This window comes from Copadichromis virginalis, linkage group LG19 (assembly GCF_057382275.1).
Source record: "Copadichromis virginalis isolate Kocher_CV1m ecotype Utaka linkage group LG19, C_Virginalis_male_GT1.1, whole genome shotgun sequence".
NCBI lineage: Eukaryota > Metazoa > Chordata > Actinopteri > Cichliformes > Cichlidae > Copadichromis > Copadichromis virginalis.
In genome coordinates, this window is record NC_140636.1 from 19,663,497 (window position 1) to 19,689,696 (window position 26,200).

General features: G+C 42.3%; 1 protein-coding gene across 2 annotated transcripts in view; it reads right to left on the reverse strand.

The window, feature by feature from the left end:
* Positions 1-403: 403 nt before the first annotated feature.
* alk (ALK receptor tyrosine kinase) overlaps positions 404-26,200 on the reverse strand; it is a 435,104-nt gene continuing 409,307 nt past the window's right edge. For both annotated transcript variants that reach the window (XM_085442295.1, XM_085442294.1), the window contains exons 18-29: positions 23,356-23,514; positions 22,169-22,282; positions 19,764-19,950; positions 18,969-19,059; positions 17,947-18,011; positions 17,728-17,857; positions 16,225-16,322; positions 13,108-13,200; positions 8,461-8,562; positions 8,080-8,214; positions 3,966-4,056; positions 404-3,375 (exon numbers count right to left, since the gene is read on the reverse strand). In XM_085442295.1, the coding sequence (XP_085298421.1) occupies positions 2,299-3,375; positions 3,966-4,056; positions 8,080-8,214; positions 8,461-8,562; positions 13,108-13,200; positions 16,225-16,322; positions 17,728-17,857; positions 17,947-18,011; positions 18,969-19,059; positions 19,764-19,950; positions 22,169-22,282; positions 23,356-23,514 (2,342 nt within the window). In that variant the 3' untranslated portion in view covers positions 404-2,298. The remainder of the gene's footprint in view (positions 3,376-3,965; positions 4,057-8,079; positions 8,215-8,460; positions 8,563-13,107; positions 13,201-16,224; positions 16,323-17,727; positions 17,858-17,946; positions 18,012-18,968; positions 19,060-19,763; positions 19,951-22,168; positions 22,283-23,355; positions 23,515-26,200) is intronic.

Genomic DNA, 26,200 nt, shown 5'->3' on the forward strand with positions numbered 1-26,200 from the left:
ACAAAACAAAAGCTGAAGTGATTAAGTTTTGATGAGACAAAGAAAAGATTAGTGCGAGCAGGAAAGCTTTTCCTCTGGGCAGAGCCAGTTAGAAAGTGGTTTTAAAATAGTGCTTCATGCACTGTTTGACGTGTGGCACGCTGATGAATTCTCGGCAAAATCTAATCATCATCATCAGAGAGTCATGATAATCAAAAACCTAACACAAAATCACTGGAGTACTGCACGTATGAGCACACAGCTGCAGAATGAGCTGCTCAATTTTAACGCCTGAATTATGTTTGCAGAGCAAACAAGCTGCCGGACGTCTAGTTAACGCTTTTTTCTTAGAGAGGTATCTTATTTGAGTTAATTTGATTAAGTTGGCTGGCAACTTCAAAGATGGAAACAGAGAGAAAATACGGCTGTTATATAGTAATTTATTAATTTTGCCGAATGTCTTGTGAAGGGCAATGTACAGCTTTTTACCAGAGCCATAGTACAATACTTCATAATTACAACATTTACAGGTGCAGTTGGGTTTGTCTTTTTACATCAAACGACGGGGATGAGCAGTGAAGGGAGCACAGAATCAATAAAATGCAGTTTAACACAGACAAAGCAAAAACAGTGTTCATTAGCCAATACCGAGCTCGCCTGCAGGAACGCATTTATCACCGAGCATCATGACACTCACACGACGGCTCGTCGTCTCTTTACAGCAGCTGGACTGACAGCCGAGTACCGGTAAGCAAAAAGCGTAAAAAAATATCGTCATTAATTCACCTAAATATCAACACACTCGTGGCATCGTTTGATAGATACGCCGAACTGAAAGGCAGATGGTAAACACAGACTATGCGGGTGAAAATGAGCGGTTCTGGGTTTCATTCACATGTGGAGCGAAAGCAGTTTGTACTTAAAACTTTTCTCTCAGACTCATTTGTATTCCACAACAGCCATCTTATAATAGAAAAGATAAAATATGCAAATTTAAGAACGTGGAGTGCCTCGCGATGGCAAATTGAAGGTTAAGATTGATTCAGCAATATCCACTGTTTCTATAGCCAGACGAAACAAAAAAGTTTGGAAAGAAAAAAAAAAAAGAAAACCAAGATGTGAATTAATTAATAAAGGGTTACTCAAAGAAGCAATAAGTAAGGAAAAGCCACGGCTTCTCTGTCTCAAAGCGCTCGTTCGACAGAATGGAGCTGTGAACAAAAGGAGAGTTCAAAGAGCAGCGATTTCAATGAGACCGGGGGCAACGAGTAATTTCACATCTTTAGCAACAACAAAAAAGCTCAACTCCCAAATGTTGCTGAGACGGCTCATCTTCAGTCACATAACACTCAGTGCTTCATTTATCCAACTATTCCGCTTAAAAAGAGTCGCTGCTGTAACAAAGCTTTTAGAATATTTAGTTAACTTCTTTTTGTAAGGAGTTTCTTCAAATAAAAAAAAAAAAAACCTGAACAAAAAAAACAAAAAAACTGAGAAATATCTGCTTCCAAAGGAATTTGTTTGGATCTGGAGAAGCAGTAATAATTTATAGAGCCACTTCCAAATAATAAATAAAGAGATGAATAAATAAACAAGCAGGCAAGCAAACATCAACAACCACATTTTTTCCCAGTATTATTATTATTATTATCATCATTTATTTTTTTATTTCCTTTGTAGAAATGTCTCTGGTAATCCAGCGTCAATCCTGTGATATTCTTGAAAAATAGTCTGATACAAGCAATTTACCACGCTGCTTTTTTTTTTTCTTTTCCCAAAGGGATGAGGAACAGTTTGAGGGCTCTGCAGAAGAATGACACATGTGGCTGGCAGCTACAGTCAAACTGATCACCAAAGGTTGAGAGTCAAAGTCTGGCAAAATATAGAGATTTATTCCTCCTCGTAGTCTGTTTCTGATAGTCGTGAAGCCTCCTCAGCAGAACATTAGTTGACCTCTCCTAGTCACAATCGTGTGGAAAGTCTTCCAGGTGATTCTCAGTTTTCTCACTCAATCGCTCCAATGTTGAAAAAATACATTTTCTTTTTTTTTTTTTATATTCTTAAAACTATGTTTGACTCTACATTTTGCCTCCCAAAGCTTTTTAGTTCTCCGATGTGCTTTAGCATCCACTGGGGTTTGAACACACCTCAAAGGTTCTGGTGTAAAAAGCCAGTTTTAGAGAGATGGGTTCTTTCCAAAATGGTGGGACGGGAGTGGTGAAAAATAGTCTCTCTCACGGCACAGTGTTTCTTGCTGTGTGACTCACAGTCTCCAAAGACGGGGCCTGAAAAAGAAGACTTTCTGCGTAGGCCTGTGGGCTAAAGCACGGTGGCGTTGTGGCCCTCCATCCTGGGCAGCCGTGGGTTCTGAACCGTCCCCATCGTAACTAGCAGTGGCCGGCTATCCTCGGATATACCTGACTGAGCCATGGACACTGACGTAGGAATGGGTCCCCCCCTCTGGTGGGCTGCTGAGGAGGGCATGCTGCCCTGCTGGGGTGGAGGAGGTGGGTTGGTGTTACTGTGACTGGACTCTATGGGGAGGCCTTGCTCCTGGTAGCCGTATCCGATGGTGCCACAGGGGAAACGTCTCAGTCTGTAGAGGGGGACTGGGGGCAAGGCGGTTGAATCTAAAAGTAGGGGAGACTGGGCAGCGGGAGGAGGTGGAGGGGGTAGCAGAGGTCTGCAAAGACCCTGCTGCTGCTGATGGTGCAGCAGTTGGAGTTGGTGCTGCTGCTGGAGCTGCTGCTGGAATTGCTTGTGCTGGTGCTGGAGACCTAATGCCCCGGCCACCTCAGCCACTGTCCGGCTCACGTGATCCTGCCCCTCTCCAGGAACCCTGCCACTACTGCTTCCTGCTCCGCCCACCCCTCCTTGCCTTTGCTGTTGCTGCTGCTGTTGCTGCTTCCTCTGCTGCTGCTGCAGGAACCACGAGCCATACGTAGGGTTCCACAGACTGCTGCTTTTCCCAGTGTGGGCGTCCTTCTCTGAGGGGTGTCCCTGGGCGAAAGCCAGGTTGATGTGTCCTCCCTCTGAGCTGGGCTGGGTGGTGACATGAGGTCCCTTGGCAGTGAGTGTGGAGGGGGCAGCAGAGGTGACTGTGTTGGTGGTCTGTGTGTGAGGGTGCTGGTGCATGTGGAGGTATGGCTGGGGCTGAGCCGATGGTTGTGCTTTGGCCTCAGACGCTGTGCTCGTCACAACAACGTGCTCCCCTCCTCTCCGGTTCTCCTCTGTGGGGTAGGCGGGAGGTGGCTGTGGAGCCTCCCCATCGGGCACCTGGGGATTCACCAGCACAGTCGGAGCTGAGGGGTCATCGGGGCCCATGGGGGCATGTTCCTCCTCCTCGGGTACTGGCCCATACTCGATAGGCAGAGCCACGTTCACCACATCGGGGTCCTGAAAGATTCAAAGATCATGGCTGTGGATGAATGGTCATAACAGTTACTTCATTGGTCTAATACTTTTGCTTGGAAAATGTCATGAGGTCGAGCAGAGAATTAACGAGAAGGATATTACGGAGAACTGCAGTGCGCTGACAGTCTGGCTGCACTAACAGTAATAAAGGGCAACAACGTCCCAGCAAGCAGATTCTAACAAAGTTGTGGAATATTCACAGTTCGCCTGTGGGTCCAGCAAACTGAAAGCTGCGCATCAACAACTTATGGCATAAGATGCAGCAGCAGTTTACATTATAATCTTAGCCACTTGTCAGCTGTACTGATTGATTCTATCGTCCTGCAGAGTGGTCGAATAGAGCAAGTAGTCCACTACTGCAGATTATGTCTTCCTCTCAGATGGAACACTCCTTTTCATGCACACATACGCTTTCTTATGCTCTGTACAAACTCGTGTTGTGTAATCAGTCTTTGCATGCCAAGAGCTTATAGTAAACAATGAGTCACAGTTAGGTTGTTTCCTCTGATTGCTCAGCCCTAATCAGTGCCTGCATGACAGTCAGGTTCCCATACGGTGCTCAGTTTAGTTACCTGTAAGCAGTAGTCGATTCTCTCCAGGATGGTTGAGAAGTTGGGCCTGTCTTCAGGCTGGTGCTGCCAACTCTGAGTCATTATACGGTACCTGAAATGCACATGAACGAGCAGAAAACACGGAGTCAAAACACTTTCTCCCACTCCATGCAGAGAAAGCAGAGACTCTCCAGCTGATTTAATGCATGCTGGGTAAATCTCCTTTGACTAAATATTCTTAATAGCTTCTTAGCTTTTTTAAAAATTTATTTATTTTATTTTGATTTTATTCGGTTTTTGTAATGCAGATTTAAAGTGTAACCTCCCACCACTGAGAGCTATTGTTAAATGGGCGATGTAAATTACAGGAGCGAGTTTTAGTGATGTTAAATCCTGAGTTATGGTTTTAATTGGTGATTAAATTTCACTGTGGCTTTCAGAAAAACTTCAGTTTGATAGAGCACTTAAGGTATCTGCCTATTCTGAGAGAACAAAAAAAACCAACAACACGTTTACAGTGAACATGAATAACAAGATTTGGGGAGGGAACTTTTTTTTAATTCACGATTTCCTGCTATACCGATTACACTAATGCGCACATCAGTGCTACGTTGCTAGGAAGATACGTCGGATACAAATTTCATTTCAAAATACATTTGCACTTCAGGGAAATTTTCTTTTTTATTATTTTTATATAGAGATAGAGATATAGACAGATGGATATATAGCTGGATAGTGGTGTAGTGGTGAGACGCATGTTCAAGTCCAGCCTGGGGAAAACAACTGCTTTCATGGCTAGAGGTACATAGATCATTAACAAGGAGGTGATAGACAGAAGTGGTAGGGTGAAGTGTGCTGTGTACTTGTACTCTTCCTGTGAAGCATTGAGAGTCAGGATCACATGTTCAACCAGGGAGGTAAGGGGCAGAATAGAGGAGGGACTACTAATTGTCTAACTTCCTCTACTTGTAGGTTAACAAACAATTAGTAGTCACCTGGGAGACTCTTTGTGACTTGTAAAACGTTTTATTTAGCAGTAACAGCCTTTATCAGACTTGATCGATGATAGAACTCTGAACTATTCCTCCAACTGTGCTTTCAGCCTTGTGAAGCTTCAGGTCACCGGCTGCTCCCTCCTGTTAAATTTCGTGTTCCATCTTTGATTAGTAGCTTCAGCAAGGTCCTGAGCGACCAAGCAGCCTTGAACCATGACGTTTCCTCTCAACTTGCTTCACAGCATACACAAGGCTTGTTTTTGTTGTGCAGTTCCTGTTTTTCTTCAAAACAAACAAACAAAACAACATCATTGAGCCAGAAAATGTAAATGTTACCTCATCTCTTTTCATTTTTGAAAACAGTGGCCTCCTTTGTGGTTTTGTTGCATTAACACAATTCTTACTTTGTGTTTTTCTCACAGTGAACACAGATTGTTGTAGAGATTTTGCTGACAATTTCATGTTACTTTTGGGTTGTTTTTACCCATTTTCAGGACTGAACAATGCCATCTTACTGTGTTGTTTGCATGATGCTCACTCCCAGCAGAAACAAACTCCCCATTTAATGGATAGTTTGTCTTATTATTGTAGAACTCAGGGGACCCAGGTCTTCAAAAGCTCTTTTCAGCTTTGTGCACATTTAGAATTGTTTTTTCGAAAGTCCTTTGAAAGTTGCTGTGATCGAGACATGATTCACACCCACCAGTCTTACTTTAGAGGATCAGACTCTGTCAATAGAGACTCTATATGTCTTTATTTATCATGTGTGGCACCTTTCAACCTCCAATTCATCTCTCACGTCTTTAACTGGAACACCTGACTTAGAGTAGCTTTTAGAGAAGTCGTTAGCACAGAAGGTCATTTATCTTTTGCAGCCTTGATCCTGAATGGCTATAAAAACAGGAAAAGTACAATCTGCTGGTTGCTGTTTGATACGAACTATGGATAGTTTGAAGACAACTAGATCAGTTGTTCTTTCTCACAGGCAGTGCAAAGCAAGATAGTCTGCTTCAGACTAGAGATGGCACGATACCACTTTTTTATGTCCGATACCGATATCATAAATTTGGATATCTGCCGATACCGATATGAATCCGATATAGTGTTTTTTAATCAACAAAACTGTTTTTTTTAAAAATATCTTGCTGCATTTTGTATAAGTTCATACTCAAGTTTAAAACAACAACTACACTAAAGCTATTCTGTTATACCTGTATGCAAAAAAAAAAATATTTCATAGTTCAGCAATACTGATCAATCTAATAAACTTAGACCTACACCATCCTCCCTATTCTGGTATTTTAAAGAGTACTTAGCGTAAATATTAAGCAACCTAACTAACTGGGTTCCAACTCCCAGCAACAACAAAAATAAATAAAAAATAGGGAACCACCCCTCACGCTCCACCTCATGATGCTTAATCAACGTAATCAACCTTAATTTGATGCAGTGTGAAAAAAAATGCACAGAAATCAATTATTTTTCAAGAAATATTAAATAGATTCAACATCTTTCTTCAACAAAATTGCAGACTGCACAGATGGTACCTTCTCAAAGGAAAAAGTACTATAGCTTACTAGGGTATATATATTAGACTTAATAGTTACTATATACAGTAATGGACTTCTATTCATTTTGCATCAAATTAAAACTTTGGGTGTCAGATAATTATTTATTAAAAGCTAGACATTTTAAATGAGAATAAGAAAGAAAAGTATGTCTTTGTGCCCCCTTTTCCCAGTTAATGCCCTATCGGCCCCCCTGGCTAAACTTTGCTAGATCCGCCCCTGCACAGTTACCAGCGTCAGCTATGTAGAAAAAGATCCTCGAGTAGAAAGTAATATTAAATACATTCTAACAACAGCTTATCAAGCTTAAACGTGCTGCTGTTGTTCAGCCGCTGGTTTCCTCTTTCTGGTGCAAAGTGGGCCAAAAACAAACCAGAGACACGGACTCGCGACAGAAAAGCCGATCAGCTGATCGTTAAGCAGTTTCATGATTGAAGTAGCAGCCGGAGAGCGAGAGGCAGTCGCTTGTTAAGCTTAACGCAGGAATGCTTTACAAACATTCAGAGATGGACTTACACACTTGCTTTACTTCTCTCGGGGATAACTTTGTCGGAGATGAAATGCCGGGTTGCTAGCGAAGCTCCAAATGCTATCCAGACCACCGACAGGTCCCGCATGCCACAGCCGCTCTATCACGTGATGCATACTGCTCCGACGTGCTAACGTTCTGAGGTGAGTTACGGCGTGTTGCAAGTTTTGTGAGGTGCTTTCATGATATTTAATGGATCGGATTACATTTTTTATTTTTCTCCGATATCCGATCCAGTAATTTAGGTCAGTATCGGACCGATACCGATACGTAATATCGGATCGGTCCATCTCTACTTCAGACACATTCACACTGGAAATACTTTACGTGGCTAAGGTGAGTGCGCTGCATGGATAGTGTGTGCATGACACCTTCTCTCGAGTGGTAAATGCACTGGATTATCAGCTGTGATATTCCCATATCACTGCAGTCTGACTCGTATTATTATTAAAGTGGAAGGTTCAATTAAATTAAATTGTCTTTTTAAAGCACCAAAATCATAAGAGCAGTTGCCTCAAGGCGACTGCTACATCCTAAGGTAGAGACCCTGAAATAATACAGAGCAATGAAAACAACCCATTTTGAGCACGCAGTTAGTGACAGCAGGAAGGAAAAACTCCCTTTTAACAGGAAGAATAATCGGGCTCAGGGAGGAGCAGCCATCTGCCTCAACCAATCGGGGTTGATGGGAGGAAAACCCGACAAAACTTTGTCTAATTTTGTATAAAACACCGAAATTCTTAAAACAGTCAGATTAGCCAAACTGTGAAAGAAGCAGAAGCTTCTAAACTAAATCTATAGTGCTGCTTTCTTACAGTGACAGTGAATTTACTGGGCTAGCTGGATAATCTGCATTTGTTTTCATATATGCCTATGTTGGGTTTAGCAGTTCAGTGCATGTGTGAAACTGGCCTGTGCAGCATTAGCTTAGTCTACAGTTGTGACTTGGATTAGATGCCATGAGCAATAAGTACAAAAAAGTTGATAAATTTAAGCTCTTTCTTACAACTGTGATCTTTCTTGTCTGTGTGATCTGCACTTACACAGGTCCAGGACAGTTTTTAGGCGGGTCCATTCTTCCCCCATTTGTTACAAACTCCAGCACTTCTTGGTTACTGCGGCTCGGATATGGCATGTAGCCCAACGAGAAGATCTCCCACAGCAGGACCCCAAATGACCTTCGAGAGGCGATTGATGAGAAAAAAAAAAAGATTAGTTGGAGGGAGAGAAAGAAAGCTAAGGACAATCAAGTCTTAAATTACAGGCATCATCACCGCTGAAGTGGTGAAGGATGAGAGCAGAGGACAAGTATGAGACGGAGAGAAATGCAGCGAGGGTTCAGCAGGAGGTGAAAAAAACAGACAGGTGTGAAACTCTGGAGGTGAAACCAGTGTCAGTCTGAGAGATGTGTGCAGGGTTCTCACCATGTGTCTGTTTTAGATGTGAAGATGCCCTCCATGAAAGCTTCAGGTGGCATCCATTTCACCGGCAACATGGCACGCCCACCCTTCCTGTAATAGCTCGCCCTGAACACACACACACACATTTGTGAGGGACGTGCTTGCATAACCGTGTGGTTAATAACAGATCAGACACAGTATTAAAAAAAAAAAGGTGAAAACTTCTCAAATCCAGCAATTAATTCAGTGTTTTTCGGCAGCTTTATTGGCGCTCTGATCTGGTTGCTTTTTCAGCCTTCTTACATATTGCTGTGTGAGACCTTCTAAGAACTCCTTATCTCGCAGAAAGGAACGACGCAGATTTCTCGCCGGGCTGAGCCGAGCCCCGTCTGAGCCGAGCCCCGTCTGAGCCATTTTTAATGCTGCCTTGCCCTTTGCATTGCTAGAAAAATAATCAGATGCGTGCTGTATCTGATCTTTGGTGCTGATAGAGGTCGCCGCCTGGTTTATCTCGCCCTCCCCGAGATGCACAACAAGGACAGATGTGAAGTGGCTCCCATTCGGCTCCACGTCCGCCACGGTGTCCACAAAGAAAAACGGACATGTGTCAGGATCACAGTTAAGTGGTGTCAGCTGCTGTCAGACGGGAAAACTTTATTTTTGGCACCGTTTTCTGTTGCGGAGGAGTAAATCTGTTTGCCCCCAGTAATACTGTCATAAAAATATCAGCATATTCCCTAAGCACTTGTTCATAAACATGGCAATTCTTGATAATAAATGAGACCGTGTGACTGGCTGGGTGGTTGCCAGTTCAAATCCCTGGGGCCTAAGGAATAACGCTCTTCCTCTGCTGAAAACAGCAGCTGCTCCGCTGAAGCTGCACAGGAATTAATTGTAATTACAGTGGGCAGCTCCCAGGTGTAACTAGTGTTCCCTGGTCGAACACATAGAGAAAACAAACGCATCAAAAACAAGGTGATAAAGAATAAATAGACAGTTGTAGTTTGGATAAATTATGGGACCGTCTCAGGAGCCTGAGCTTTTTCAATGCACCATCTGATACCTGTGCACTTGGCTCTATGTCCTATATTTGTCTGGACAAGTGCTCATATCCAGCTCCATATCTTCATTTTTGAAGTCAACAACAGCAGCTTTGCATGATTTACTTCAAAGCACTGACAGTTCCAAATAGAGATACTGTATCTTATCCTGGGCTTCTGAAATAAGCTAGCTTCACTGCTCTGCCTTTAAGCCAACTTTTTTCTGATTGACTTCTGCTTGAAAGCAGACGATTTAAACAGTGTGTGTGTGCTTTTTGTGTGCCGCTCGACTATATTAAAGCTATCCTCAAGAACAGAGAAGAAAAATTTTTTGAACCTGAGCATTTACAGCAGCTTGACGCCTTTTGGCTCACGGGAAATACTTTTACATCCACCAGCTTCATCATTTTGAACACTGGGCCATAATTAACACCCAACATTGGAACGGCATATAAATATGTGATGGAAAATAAGAAAAGGCATAATAGTCCCGCTTTCATTTCATGCTCTCCTGGGGCAAAAATGTCCAAACTTCAGTTAAAAGCCACTGCTCTGTACCTACTGTATAACCTGGAACTGACATTTAAATTAAATCCAAAAATAATATGAGATGAGTGCCAAGAGGCTAAAACAGAAGTAAAACGTGCAATATTTATGCAGTATTAACCATCTGCAGCCAAGGCCCGGCCTCAGTTATTAAATTTTGGTCATAAAGATGGAGTTTCCTTTAATTATAAATTCAGGTGAGAGCGTTAATAGACTGCTGCATTTCCTACAGTATGAACCCAGGGCAAACAGCAAGAGCCAGCACTCATCATTTACTTTAACTTAGCTGCAGCTGCGACTCTTCAGGGGATCCATGAGCAGAGATGAATATAAATGATATGCAGACAGATAATATGGTTAAAAGGGAAATATAAACTATTGGCATAAGAAGTTACCCTTGAGGGAAATTACACATAATCAATGAAGCAGAGAAAACAATCACTAGTGAAGTCTGTTTGCTTGACAGATTAGCTGAGAGCTACACTGCAGGGCAGACACTCAGATATGCACCCAGCGACTTAATCCATCACTTAAAATAACATGCCCCAGTCAGTGATGGGAATCAGTTACCAGCCCCATTTTTAGTCCCGCAATTACAGGATTGAATCGTGCTACCATCTCATTCCCCTCTCCGTCCTCGGTACCCCTCTAATTTTCTTGTCCATCCTAATAAAGAAAACGGTGAGCGAAGTGGAGTGGCCCCTGTAAATAGATGCAGTAAGACCAAACTGCTGCAGGAGCTCCTTTTATTCTCCTAAAATGTCCTCTTTTTTTTTTTTAACGTATACTGCGTCCACCCTTGATGACCTCTGCAACCGAAACAAATAAATGCAGATGAACCGAACTCTGATTTTCTTCCGCCCTGTCGGTTGTCAGGCTGTTAGAGAACGGTGAATCATTCTGAGAAAGATTGAGGGACATGTAGAACACGAGACTGATAATCCCGCTATCGCTAGATCAACCTCCTTTTCAGCACAGGGTGTATGGACATATTTGTTACTCCTGCCAACACCTCCAACACTGACTGAAAGCTGAGCTGCAGATTAGGGAGGCTTAAATACAGTCTCAGGAAATCTATAGCTCAAATGGAGGTGTTTTATGTTTATGTGTGACTCTGTGTGCAAGATAGTTTTTCCCTCTAATACTGCTCTAACAGTAAGAGACAAAGGCACGGAGCGGGCTGTGCTGAATGGAAAGTAAGATAGTTGCATGCACCTAAGGACACAATGGTGGAGGCTAATGTTTGTGTCTGCGGAGCTGGATGTCTTTGTTCTGCTTTTATTGTGCGCCTGCATGTGTGCACGCCAGGCTGACTTTAATAAATACAGCCTAGAGTCGTGCTATACAGCTACTGTTATTAGACCCTATGAAAATATGGTCATTTAAGGCGAAACAGTAGATTTCTCTTCATACTGGCAGCTGTTCACCTTAGGATGACGGCTGTCTGCCAGCTATTGTCTACCCAGCTTTTTATTTACCACCACATCACTGGTGTGCAGGCATGCGTGAAAGACTGTGTGAGTGAAATTCTGCAAGTGCAAGTATGTCTGTGGCTCTAGCGGAATATAAAAAGCTGACATTAAGCCATGTCCTGGTGCCTCACTGGGGGCACCTGTCCCCCTGTGATCGCCTCAAAAGAACCCCACGTCGCTTGTCACATAGCAGTATGGCCACATCGTGAAATGGCAAAAATAACGCATCAGCAGCCTGGTAGCCATGTGTGCAAAACAACCTGCCTCTCTCCGAATAATAAAAAGCCCCTGCACCAGAGCTTCAGGCTGAGAGATAACAAAATCGCAGTGAGGCACCTGAAAAACTGACATCAGCAATTAAATCAAGTGTTCCTAAAGTGGCTCCCCGGGGATATTGTGCAACAGCTTTTTCCAGATGCTCTGTGAGTGACTTTGCTCTCGTGTGACTTTTCATCGCATGATTCAAAAGCGCTGCGCTGATCTAACTGAATGTTGTGACATATTTTCCTTGCTCTAATTTCTTACCAGATGAAAGGCTTGGGAGATTTCCCTGCTGGATTGTGCGTTCATTTAAATGATGCCACGTGAAATAATGGTAGCTATATTAAAAAAAAAGGGGATGAGAACAATGACTAAAGGGGAGCTGGTCTAGATTAAAAGAAAGCTTCAGTCCAACAGTATAACAGAGGATAAAACAGCTGAGCTGCAGTATTTACTGGGTAAAAAGCCCAGGACAAAAACAGTTTCAACTCTTTTTTTGTTATAGTCACACAAGAAAGAAAAAACTTTCATGCATCTATGACCTGCATTGCACATATCAGTAAGCGAGAAGAGGTTTCTCCACCAGTGCATACAGTCTTGCTATTTGCCAATGGCATGCAGCAACTGCTTTTCCAAGCAAACGTATCCCTATTTCTAAGAGCAACGGGCATCTGAGAAGTCAGCGGCCAGTCTGCTCAATGGTAAATGGCCTGCATTTGTATAGCGCTTTTCTAGTCCATAGGACCCCAAAGCGCTTTACACTACATTCAGTCATTCACCCATTCACACAGACATTCACACACTGGCGATAGCAAGCTACATTGTAGCCACAGCTGCCCTGGGGCGCACTGACAGAGGCGAGGCTGCCGGACACAGGCGCCACCGGGCCCTCTGACCACCACCAGTAGGCAAACATTGGGTTAGTATCTTGCCCAAGGATATTTGGCATGCAGCGAGGATGCAGCCTGGGATCGAACCACCAACCTTCTGATTAGTGGCTGACCTGCTCTGCCACCTGAGCTACAGCCACCCCAATGATTTTCTGAAAAAAGCTACACGACTTCCTTCCAGTCCTGTCACCTGATGGAAGCAAAGCTGTGACAAGTGGTACTAGGTTAAAATCCAATGATTGCTGCTTAGGCCTTCCGGTCATCCTACTCTCTGATTTTACTTGCCATTAGGTCAGAGTCGTGGACTGTGTAAAAGAAAAGTATTCTGCCACATGTTTGTTTCTCTCTGTTTGGTGTGAGCTGCATCCCTTTGGACTTTATCTGGATTCCAGTTCAGCTATAGCTAGCCAACTGGACCAGAGTGTTCTTGCCCGCTGCCACTGAGCTGCGTTAGTATTGTACCTGTAAATGTCTCGAGCCATCCCAAAATCTCCGATCTTAGCCACTCGTCCCGGTCCTTTGCAGGTCAGAAGGCAATTCCGTGCTGCAATGTCCCTGGAAGAACAGAAAAAAAACACTTTCAGGTTATGTTGCACACATGCATGGACTCATGCTATTAGAAATCTTTACCCACGAACTTCAGGAGGATCAGGTGAGGATAGCTTTCTCACATCTAACACACATCAGGACGCTTTACATAGTTCTCACTGCTGAAATTCTCTGTGGTTTCAACGCAGGTGCTGCCTGACCCATTGTGAATTCATCACTCAATATACAGACTTTGTGCTTGGGGTACTGGCAGGTTATAGACTGTTTCATATCCAGTCCCACTGTATTGTACATTTGTGAAAATAGCTTAAGCCTGAATTATACAGCACGACAAGGTGAATACTGATGCTCGCAAAGCTCTGCTCAGAGGTTTTCATACATTTGCATCTATAACATCTCCATGTATGAAACACCTACAGATGCTCCCTGTTGGATCTGAAGTTCACTGTAACTACCAAGCTGCTCCGGGCAAGCTGGCAAAGTGTATAGTTTCCTATGACTCTGCCCACATGGTGGATCCAAAGAAAAGATTGAAATGTATGTGCAGGCTGAGTGGGTTAGAGGAGAAAATTCATATTTGCACTGTTCTGGGCCGGTTATTCTTTGAGCAAAAATACAGTAGTTCTCACGGCGTGCTGTACCTGCTGTCTGGGGAAAAAGGAGCCGAGCTCACACACTTTTCTCTGCTCCCCAGGCATCTAACTTTCTCAACATCTTAAGAAGTGACGTAGCTCACTGCTCGTCTGCACACTGCAGACAAGCGAGCACCAAAGGCCAATAAACAGCCAGACAGAATAACATCATGTGGCGGCGCTGATCTCAGACTAGATCACGAGACAGGATACGGCTGGAAACCACCAGCGATAGAAACACACAGCACCGAGCTCTGTGTGTAGACACAAACGCACACACATGTTTTGATGTTTGGCCTCCAAGCTCAGATGAGAAATGACACAATGAGGATGAAGTAATGGTTCAGACTGATTTAAACAGAGGGCTTTTTAACCACTGTACACAGCTGCCCCACTTTAGTCCACCGCAAGAGATGTAAGCTAACATTATAAAAGTATTTCATCGCGTTAGTATGAGAAACAATAAAATCCTCTCTAGGACATCAGTTCCACTTTCTCCAAGTTTCTTTTAAACTTTATATTAAAGTAGTTAAATAAGTGTCAGTGTCTATAAACTCGGTTATAAAAAACAGAGAAGAGAAACTTCCTCCATTTTCTTTTTCAGGAACAAGAGGTGAAACAATTAATCCATTTAAGGTCATCTAAGCCGCTTCAGGAAAGCTGCATAATTTCTACCGTAGCGCGACTCTAATCAGCGGGCGAGAGTCGTGAGGTGCTATTACTAAATCCAACTTGCTGTGTTTAATGGCTTGGAAGAATTCATGGAAATGATTTGCTTTTGCTTGTAGGCGAGGAAGAGTCTTGAACTGCAGCATACTGCTGTGACAGACTGTGGTCTAAAAGCTTAAGGGAAAGACACAGATGTGTTGTACGTGCAGCACAGCGATATGAGAGGAGACTGTTGTTAAAATATTATTAACCGGCCCTATAATGTGAACCTTATTTACAGTAAATTTTCACTGCAGCTTAAAGACCCATTTCATAGCAGCACTTACGCGTTAGCCTATTTTAACACCTGCAGTTGCACGAAACTGCCCAACTCCTCAGTACAGTGATAATTTTCAGGTGGCTACAATTGCCAGGCCGCTTGTAAAATGAAATAACCAAAGAGCAACACTGCACCATCCACTAGCCATAAAATGGAAATAAGCAGAGAAACACACATAAGCTGGAGTAAGTCATTCTCAGATAACATCAACCCTGTGATTTAACCTCTTGGTGAACATAACAGCTCTTCATCCAACCCAGTAAGCCCCGAGAGAAAGCTGCTTTCTGTTTTTGGAGTAGCAGCCTACTTCACTCACATGCCCTTTACTCACCCCCAAGAAAACACGCTTCTATAAAAATGAAATTAGCCTCAAGGACAGCGTTGGGGGGGACTTTTAATACAGGTTTAAAGGCAGAGAATCAGGTTGAATAGAAGATCACGAGGCTCTGGAGAAGAGTCGGCCATTAGGTGGATTGATGGAGCTTTACTGTACCGCAGCGGGGCAAACAAGGTTTAATAGACCTCGTCTGTCATTGGCCAATCCCTGGGAAGTCAAAGGCAGATCTCAGGGAAGGTGGATGTGCTTTAATTGTCCTGATTTGATTGCAGAATCTATTTTGACCTTTTCTCGTATTAACACGTACTTGACTTTCCTCGTGCACGTCCACGAAGGAGATTTTTGTAAGTCGGGTTCAAGAGAGGGCTTTTAAAAATTCTTTAGCCACATCATATGGTTCACCAGTCACTGCGAATATGAGCATAGAAGGGGCATACTCTTGACTTGCGCCTCGGATACAGAGCGTAAAAAGGCAAGCCGGCTAGCCCATCTGGCTGCTCCGATACTAAACTCATCACTTGTCCTTTCTGCTATCTCAGGGAAGGCAAAAGGCATACTCAGTCCATATGTTCTGCTTGGACAGATGCAGTCAGTTCATTATTCTGAGTAGATGCTAGATGAAGGCAGGGAACTCGGTTTGTTTGAATGCACATTTGCATTCCATATTTATACAGTGGCATGCATACCCATATGTTCTGCATATTGTTCATCTGCCAAGGCAAAAAGCCGAGGCGGGGGTTTGTGATAGGTGCTGTTTGTTTGGCTGTCAGCTAGATCACGCAAAAAAAACCCCACCAAGACAAATTTCATGAAACTTGGTGGCCGGGGGAAAAGAGGGATACATTAAATTTTGATGTAGATCTGAAAACACTTTCTTTTAAATTGTGAAATACCGTACTGACCTCAGTGAATGAGCTCCCCGAATATGTCAGTCTGATCGGTTTTGCTAGGGAGACTAGAGAACCACTGAGTTCACTGTATTCGTTCATAATAATATGCTCCATTTATTTTTGCCAACGCAAATTTGTTTTTGCATAAGTGTATGCAAAATGTGCAGCCATCTGCTGAGGTACCTGTGTATAAACTGGTTCTCCTCAAGATACTGGCAGCCCTTAGCGATGTCTCTGGCCACGTTGAGGAGGTCCACCATGGTCAGGCTGGATGGTTGATCCTGATTAAACAGAGAAGAGACAGAGAAAAAACAAAAAACTGATCAACCTCACAGTAAAAAAAAAAACCCTCTAATAACACAGCAAAAGAGACTAACCAACACTGCCCATCACAGATTTATCTGTATTGGCATATGGATTGTCAAAAATGAGAGATTATATAAATTACTCATCAGCCACTTTGTTCGTTAGTTGTGGCAGACGGGCTGGCCTGAGTATTTCAGAAACAGCTGATCTGCTGGGATTAACCCTCACAGCCGTCTCTGGGGTTTATAGAGACTGCTCCGAAAAAGAGAAAATATCCAGTGAGCTGCAGTTCTCTAGGTGAAAATGTCTTGTTGATGCCAGAGGTCAGAGGAGAATGAGCACACTGCTTCGAGCTGATAGGACAGCAAGAATCTTCTCCAAAAACTATTTGTTACAACCAAGGTAGAAGAAGATGCAGAAGTAAATCTCTGAAAACACAACATGTCAAACCTTGAAGCAGATTGGCCACAGCAGAAAACCGTGCTGTGTGCCACTCCTGTCAGCTAAGGACAGAAAACTGAGCCTACAGTTTAATTCCCATTGCTTTTTTTAGTCTGGAAATGTGTTCACACTGACAAGTACTCAGTTGCTGTACTTTAATAACTGCCAAAAACAGTAAAATACTTGCACAAATCAATGAAATTTTGGCCAACAGTGTAAAGTGAGGCTACATCAGCAGAGCTAATGGCAATGCTGACGCTAGCTAGCTTACAACAAAAGATTTTCTTCTTTCAGACGCTGAAATTACAGCTCTTGTGACATTCTTTGTTGTATACAGGTGTTACGTTTTCACTCAGTGTAGAAGAAATGTGTATTAGATGAGCGGTACCAAGTGCAGCGTTCACTATTGGACGTTGCAGTCATCATGTATAGCTATACATGTTCGACTTAGCTACCCTGTCAAACTTCAAGCAGTACACATAAGTGTTTAGTTTATATGGAGTCCAAAGTGAGACATGATAACGATGTTAGAGTTAAGTGGCTGCAGAGCCAGTTTGGAGATTAAAACAAGAGAATAAATGCTGGATTTCATCAGGTCAGCATGAATATAAGACCAAATCAATGCACTGCGTCATGTGATATTTAGGCGCTTAACGCATACAGTAGTACATTTGTGCATCTTACTCTCCTGAGACCCCAATTCCTCACAAAGGAGCTTCATTCTGCTCAATAAAATGTTTTAGACTTTGTTAACAATTATGAACTTTTTGTATTATCCTTTAAAATAAACCCACATCCACTATTAAAAAAATACTGTCTGTTCACAGATGATGTTTAGTTTTTACTGTTATCAGGCCCAATCAATCCCAAACTGGGGGCTGGGTCTCAGGAGAATAAAGTGATATGTTCACTTGAGTGCCAAGCAGCAGTGTGTCTCACCAGCCGGGGTCTGGTCTCCCTCAGGAACGTCTTGAGGTCCCCTCCAGCCATCAGCTCGAGCAGGATGAACCGAGGCATAGCCTGCAGACTTACTCCTATACAGCGCACAATGTTCTGGTGGTTGAACTTGCTGCAGCAACACAGCAGAGAAACACAGGTCAGATTTCTGCTGGTGCTGTACGACAGACTGAATTTTCTTAATGCTTAAATAGCTCCTACCTGATGATTAGAGCCTCCATGAGGAAGTCCAATTCATCCTGCTCAGAACAAACTTCCGGAAGAGTCTAGTTTAAATGGAAACCAAATCTCAGTGCAACAAATGGTAATAAGCAAGCTGTAATTGGCTTCAAATGAAATTGCAGTTCTTAAGGCTTCAAGCTTTACAGCTAAAAAAAAAAAAAAAAAAAAAAAAAACTTTTTGCAGACGGGCACAAAAACTGCTTTGGTCTCTAGAGCCACTTCCCTCCCATCACGACGCCTGGGGAGAACTCCTTTTTTAAAATAACAAACCTGTTTTATCTGTATAAAGGCTAAAGGTTGGAATTATTAGTGGCCTGGACATTGTGAGTGACAAGCGGGTTCTGATTAAACCACTAGCAGTTTGCTAGGCTTCACCTCAGCTAATTGGAGTCATTGAACTGGACCTCTCGACTGCGTTTGTGCCGTTGGTGCCTTATGGAGCATTTTTAATGTAATTATCACACAAATAATATGGCTCACTGTGCGGTTAAGAGACCATCCAAGAAGAATGTGCTCCAGCTTTGGCAAGTGAAATTCTAATATTTCATTAGTCTGTTAGCGCTAATTAGCAGCAATCTGTGTATGAGTATGCAACCATCTATTAATGCATATTGCTTACCAGGCTCACTGTGTCAGCTGACAATTTAGCACGACACCCTCTCGTCCAAAAATACTTTGTTTTGGTCCAAAACAAACTATAATGCTACAAATTGTCGCTTTAGAATGGAGCTTTATAAACCAGCTGGTGGTGTCCCAATGGGTACATCCATCTTTTATAAAAAGTCTGTGGTAATAAGTGTTGCATACAGTATTTATGATATTTTGTATCTTGAGCTGAATGATGCTGAATGTGGGGCAGAGAAAATAACTGTTACAGTCGTTCTGTTACAAAGCTTTTAACGGACTTTCAAAACAAGTCTTCAACTCTGTGATTGCCGGAGAAACGCCGCACAAACATCCATCACATGTAACCCCACTATTACTCTTGCGTCATGACTCACCTTGACTGCAACTTGCAGTGGACTTGGTTCACCTGGTATCCCCACTGCAAGACCTTCGTAGACCTCACCAAAAGCACCGTGACCTAGACCCCTGCAAACAAACAAACACATAACTAGTTTTAGAGAGAACGATTTAAACAAGAACAGTGCTGACACCTCTAAACTAAAGACGCTTGAACAAGGCAGCAGAAAGACATCCTAAATAAACCTTTTGTCCAAACATCGATTACCCGAGGAGCTAAGCACGAGGTAAACGAGTGGGAGTCATGTAGTAAATCAAAAAGAGTGACTTCTTTCAAACACGGTGGTTGAGATGCTAGTCAGTATTCTAATTTAGTGGTCTGACAGCTTTTCAGCCCACAAAGAAAAATAACTCTTTAACCTGTTGCAGCAGTGAATTTTAAAATGAAAATATTTATAGTTTCCATTTTTTCCCCTTTTTTTAAAAAGTTGTTTCAGTTGACATGACTCTCGCATAACTAGATGAAATAGATGTGTCATGAAAGTTAAAAAAAAGAGAAAACTATTAATGATTTCAAATGTTTAAAAACCTCAAATGATGAACTGGCGAACTATAAACACAGAGACAAGATCATTCTGGAAAAAAATGATTTTTCAGAAGCGGTGAACACCGTGAGACGTCACACTACTAATGTTGTTTCCTCTCACGCCATTCTGCATTTTTGAGTCTAACATAAGTGGATTTCCACAACTATTTTGTAGGACTGACATCTTCAGTAATTGCACATCAGTCCATCCCTGCCCCACAGTAATGAGATTACTTGAATCTTTTACCTGGTGAGAGAAATGTTTCGCCTTGGCACTTCCTTCAGGTCGTTGACCGAGGCCGTTTTGCCAGCGAAGCAGTAGTTGGGGTTGTAGTCTGTCATGATGGTGGAGGCCCGCAGCTTACTGAGCTTGCAGTCTGGACTCTGCAGCTCCAGCTGAATGGACTGCAGCTCTGTGTGTTTACGCCGATACACTGGTGACATGAAAATAAAAGAGCAGTTTTGTTCCACTACTGAGATATCGACATAATAATAATATTAATAAAAAATAAATAAATAACAAAACATAAGTCCTTTTTGTAAAAAATTACTACTGGCAGCCAAAGCTCACAAAGCGGAAAGCTTTTCCAGTTATTACGTCTCCAAAGAACACAAAGCTGTACAGCACCAGTCACTTAGATAAAGCCCACTGTGTCCCTGAGCATCCATTCCTTTCCATCCGATCTGAGATTTGTCCAAAATATCACAAAGAGCATGTTTCAGATTTAAAGTTTTTCAACCACTGTACATGTGCACCTGTTAGATACATGAACACATATAAAGTGCATAAACAACAATGGGCCCAAAGCGTAAGACCCAAAGAGCTCACATCTTTTCCCTCAATATTGCAAATGCATGCACCTCATTGAGAACAGCATGAAGTATGAAAACTCAGCTCTTTGTTTCTCTCTCACACACCCACACACAGCAAACTTCACACTTTTTAGTGCTAGAAGCCTCAACCTGGACTGTGAACATAGTAGCTTCAGGGACAATCATTTGTGTGTGTGCTTATGTGTGTGTAGGGGAGTTATTTATTTACCAAGTGCTGTCTAATGTACGAGTGCTGTCAGCTGCTGGCTAAGCAGCCATCCATCATTAGCGTGTTTCATTCATCAGAGAGGTTGTCCCACACCTCGTCTGCCCCTGCCTCGTCCACTAATGTGCGTTCAAAAGTGTAGGTGGGAGTCTGAAAATATGCGTCAGCCTGCAAGTGATGGCTCAATGAGCGTATACTGCATGTCTGGCGGTAATAGTCTGAAAGCAGGCGTGCAGAGGGATATTTGTGATGGCTACGAGGCTCACCTCCCATTCTGGAAACAGCCTGCTAAGGGCCATTTAAGATGGGCCAGGGACCACTGGAGAAGTTTCATGCAGAGTGAAAATGTGTTTTTTTCAAAATGTATAACAAACAAGAAAAAAGGGTGATCATAAAAACATCTCAAATGAAAAAAGAAATCATGTCGGGTTTACATTTGGCTTTAAGCTTGTATCCGTGAACCTCTGAACCGTATCCACCATGTAGTGAGAACAAATTCATGGCGTACAACCCTGTGGCTTGCTGACTTGAGGTGCCAACCTCAGGCTTAGACACTATAGAGGGAGGAACAATATGGCTTATTATCAGTGCTCACCAAACCGTGCATCTCAAATAGTACTAGGGTGCATTAGTGCCTATGGAATTGGCAGCTTGCTCATCTGGAAAGGCACAACCAATGCTGAAGGTATCAATGAGAGGAAAACACAAGTCTGCTCCCATCCAGACTTGATCAGGGAAGACCTTAATATTTGAGCAAGACAATGCTAAACAGCACAGTGCATCTATTCCAACAGCATGGGTTTATAGCACAATTGCCCAGTTGCTGAACTGGCTTTCCTGCAGCCCCTGAAAACATTTGGATCATCATGAAATAAAAAAAAAATGCAACAAAGACGAACAGGACTATTGCACAGCTAGAATTCTCTATCAAAAGAATGGGAGAACATTTCTCTCCCAAATGTCCAACAGCTGCTCTCCTTAGTTCCCACATGTTTATGGCCTGTTGTTAAAAGAAGAGGGGATGTTACCGTGGTAAACATGTCCCTGTGGCAACTTTTTAAGACATGTTGCTGCCATTAACTTTGTATGTTCTACTGTAAATAAAATTTGGGTTTATTAGATTTGCAGTTTGTTTTTATGCACATTTTGCACAGAGTCCCAGTGTTTTCTGGAACCCCAACCCTCTCTCACAATCTCCTAATAAAATCTGTAATATTTAATAGAGTATGTTGCGTTGTGGTACGACTGCGTATAACTTGTTCAGTGATTGGGCAAGTAAAGTGTTAAAAATCACAGAGCAAAACACTTTATGTATAGCAGGAAGTACTGAATGAGTGAACAAAGGAATACACCTCCTGAAATTAGTCTCAAATTAATTATGTTGTGTCCTCCTCCACCTACAAACCCCAGCTGCAAAGCTGAGGAAGGGAGGAAAAAGTGCAATGAGAATAAAACGAGTGCAGACACTTGCTGATCCAGGCTTTTGCAGATCATGTCAATTTTCACTGTAAAAATTCTGTAAATTATCAAGCAGAATAATTTTGGCCGTTGCCGATACCAAATAATTCTTTCAAATTCATATTAGTTGCTGACAAAGATGTGTCAACACTTACTTATCATGACTCCGGACACAGCCAGCAGGAGGGCAGCAATGAGCGCCGAGGTGCCCACAGACAGACCCAGCGCCAGGTGCGAGAGAGATGGCTGCGGAGGCTGCTGGGACACTTCTGCAGGACAAGGGGAAACAACGGTGTCATACAGTTGTTATCTTCCCCCAGAGGAGTATTAACATTCACTTCACCACACTGATCCCAGACTTAATTAATGATGTGAAAGCGATGACACAACAGAGCTTAGGAGCGGCGACGGACGCTGCATGTCAATTCCTTTTTTCTGTGCGGAGGGGAGATCGTTTCGCTCGTCTAAGCCGAGGAACAAATCTGAACACCGAGAGACACCATATTGAGATTGTGACCTTTTTACGACCTAGCATCACAGAATTATCTACCGCTTTGCAGATTTGCAAATCATCGGTTGAGGAGACAGTCTAGGTCATTAAGATATTATTGAGACGGTAAAAGCCCTGTTATTTTGCTTGAAATTATAAAGTGACACTCTGCCATATTAATTCATTTCAGATCTACATTCATAAACGTGTTATCTGCCTGAGATTACAAATCATAATTGAAGAGGCAATTCTGGGTCTGTAGGGGTTTGTCTACACCGGCTTGTTAGAGTTTAACCCAAGAAGAACGCAGTTTTCAGACATTTCTGAAAGCTGATTTTTAGTTGATGGGCCTAATGGGCAAAGCTAGCTCCATGAAGGCTCATTAAGCCCATTATGAAACACATTCACAATCCACAGTCTAATGTCACCACATCAGTACTAAGGTGAAACCTTTTATCCTTGACATCCTGAAATAAAGAGCTTTTATCTGACTGCAGCGCCAACAGTGAAACGACAGGACAGGAATCCACACGACTATTACTGCTATGGTTACATTCATTTTCAGTGAGAGGTTAGCTTATCCTACGTATTGATAATTATTACGAATGATTGAAGCGCTATTAAAAAACATTTTCCCTGATAAAGATTCAATAAAGTACAGAGCCTTCTAGGCTTAATTACTTTTGTGGATTAATTCATTATCTGTTCTCCGAGTCGCAGCCTATTACAGGTACAATTACATTCAGCTCATTTGTGTGTTCAGATCATTTCATACGTTTGCATGGAACAGATAGAATTAGTCTGTGGTTCTTCATTACTTGAGCTCCACTACTGTTATCTCCTGTGTCATACCTGTGGCGTTGATGCAGGAAACTTCATCCGGTGCCAGGGTGAGGCCTTCATCACAAAAGCAGATTGTGGAGTCTATGTCTATCTCGTGGCATTCATTGCTCTCACAGTGGCTGCAGTTCTGCACCGGGCTGATGATCACCTCGCCATCCCCCTCCATACCTGTAGGCATCCACGCACACACACAGACACAAAAACACGGCAGAGCAGAGGTTTCTAAAGCGAACAGGATTTGATTAGATGGCTGTAGGATGTTCTCTGGTTAAATGAGCCAAAGTTCAATAACGCTCCTGATGTAATTTACAGGAAATAGTCCTGATTAAAGGATCTATGAGAAAAAAAAAAAAAGAAAGAAAAACTTCCCAAGGTTTCACTCTCCACGCCATCGTGATCCAGCATATGGTATCCTCACTCACAGAAAGAAAGGAGACTGTGTAAGCGGTAAATAAAAACAGAAGACGGTGACCTGTAAATCAAATAACGCTTATATTAAAAGGTAAACATCAAATACTGAAAGAGAAATTTGATTGGGTTTGGAACATCATGGTGTAAATTTGAAAAACATTGGCCGAGGCGTCATATCTCATTCATGATTCCTTCAAGTTTCCCAATTTTTAGTTCTTTTTAATTAAACATATAGTTTAAATAGTTTCCAAATTGCTCTATTCTGTTTGTATTTACATCTTATAACATGAAACACGGTTGCATCTTTCTCCAGTTCTTCTGTTCACAAAGCCTTGAGGTCAAGGTCACTGAGATTCAAACTTGTATTAAATTTTTAGTAGATCAATACAATTTCAAAATCCTCAGTGACTTCCTTCTTGAGTTTCAGAAGATTTTCAGAAAACCTGACCTCTGACTTTGACCCCGAGTTCAGTGTCGAACTTGAGAGCTTTAAGGATGAAAGTTTAAATTTATCTAAGCAGCTCAAAGACAGCCATCCACTTTGACTGTCAATGAAACAGCTTGTTGCGGAAATGCTCCAAACACACACACTCCCCCGCAAAGACTAACATTACTTCGTTAAGGCTAACCCAGCGAGAGCTCATTATGTTAACTTGGTGCTCGTTGGTGGGCGGCTGTCGCTACGGAAATACATTTGTTTGATTGATTGAGTTGTTGTCTCTAATTTGGTAGCCAGAAATTTATATACATTTAAAAAGGTTTTCTGCAGAAAAATGATCATATTCATATTACTCTTATCTACGTGCATTTACTATCTGGCCAGTTCAAACTGCTGTAGAGCAGTTTATAGAGGCAGGTGGGTTGCTTTTGTTGCGTGGGGAACTGGGAGCTTGCAGATTTCCATTACAGCCCAGCCTTGCCTAAAATAGATGAATTCAGTGATTGTGAATGGAGGTTTGAATAATCAGAAAAAAAGATCTTCTGGCTAGAAGAAAAATCCGCAACCTCTCTGCCCTCCATAGCCCGAAAGCTTATAGCCACAAAGACCTTTAAAAGAGATTTTTTACAATGTTATTTATTTCATTTCAGATTTGGGGAAACCAGTTCTCTTGATTGTGAACTACAGCAAGCAGGGACAAGGCGGTGCAGCACAGATTAGTTATTGGTTGTGAAATTCTGTACTGTTTAGCAAGCAAAGCAAATGCATTCATCTGTAGAATCTATTTTCTCTCATCATTCTGTTATCAGCTTTATACGTACAAATACATAAATCTAACCCAAAAACACAGAGACGGCTCTGAGGAGGAATACAAATGTGTCGAGAACAGCTGCTGACTGCATACTAATATCAAGGCGTGTTGTGGCTCTTTAGACACAGGCGTGCTAAGTGCTCCTTCATGTTCGTGAAGTGAAGATGGTGATGATTATTGTTACAAACATTTCTAAGACATCCTGTTGGCACACCTGACTTAGATTCTAATAATATAATATTCTAATAAAAATACCTTTATGTGCTGTGCTGCAGTTGTTTCACTATCAACGCTAGACAAGAATCCTGATAAAGAGGAGTGATTTTTCTCCTCAAAAGCTTCTTGAATAATGATTTGCTTAGTCTCTTACCATACTCATGAAAAACTGGGCACTCTCTTACACACCGGTGCATCGACAGAGACTCATTTATATACTCCTGGCTTCTAATAACATTCACGCTCTCCTCGGTGCCTCCCTGCATCTAGTGGCCAGCTGTGCAACCCTATCTGTATTACAAAGGATTTGAAGTAGTATGCCGTATTCGGTGGATTAGGAATCCGTATTGCAAACTGTTGCCTCTGTCAATATTACCAAAATCATTTTTGATCCTTTTTAGGCCTGTCAGTGCACACAGCAGGGCGATCCTGCATTACCCACTGTTTTTGTTTGAGCTCAAGAATCTCCCAGTGCAGCTCAAAGGAAATTGATGCCGTAGAGATTTGTGATTACGACTTACAGCAATGCCCTTAAACCTGACCTTTACTCGGATGATATTCTTTTTAGTTATCACATTACAGATATTACAATAAGCCATTTGTGTATTTTGATAACAATTCATGCCTTTTGGGGGATTACCCAGCTGCAATTGTTGGAAAGCATTTAAGTAACAAAGTGTTGCAGGTTACCTTTGTGGTGGCCATCTTGTTTTCCCAGTAAAGAGGAAGCCTGCCTCAATTGCAGCTCTTTTATAGGCCAGTGTGTATTAAGAAGGTGTGTCTTTAGAGTATTTAAAGGGAGCAGGAAATGGATTGGGAGCCATTTTGAGAAGTTGCTGTCTGCATGTGCATGATGTTGGCAAGAGATAATAAAACAATTACTTTAATTAAGATAGAGTGAAGTCTGATGTTTCCCTCACCGCCCCTCACTGTGTAACAGCAATTTACATCACTTTCTCTCTGTGAATCCATACAAC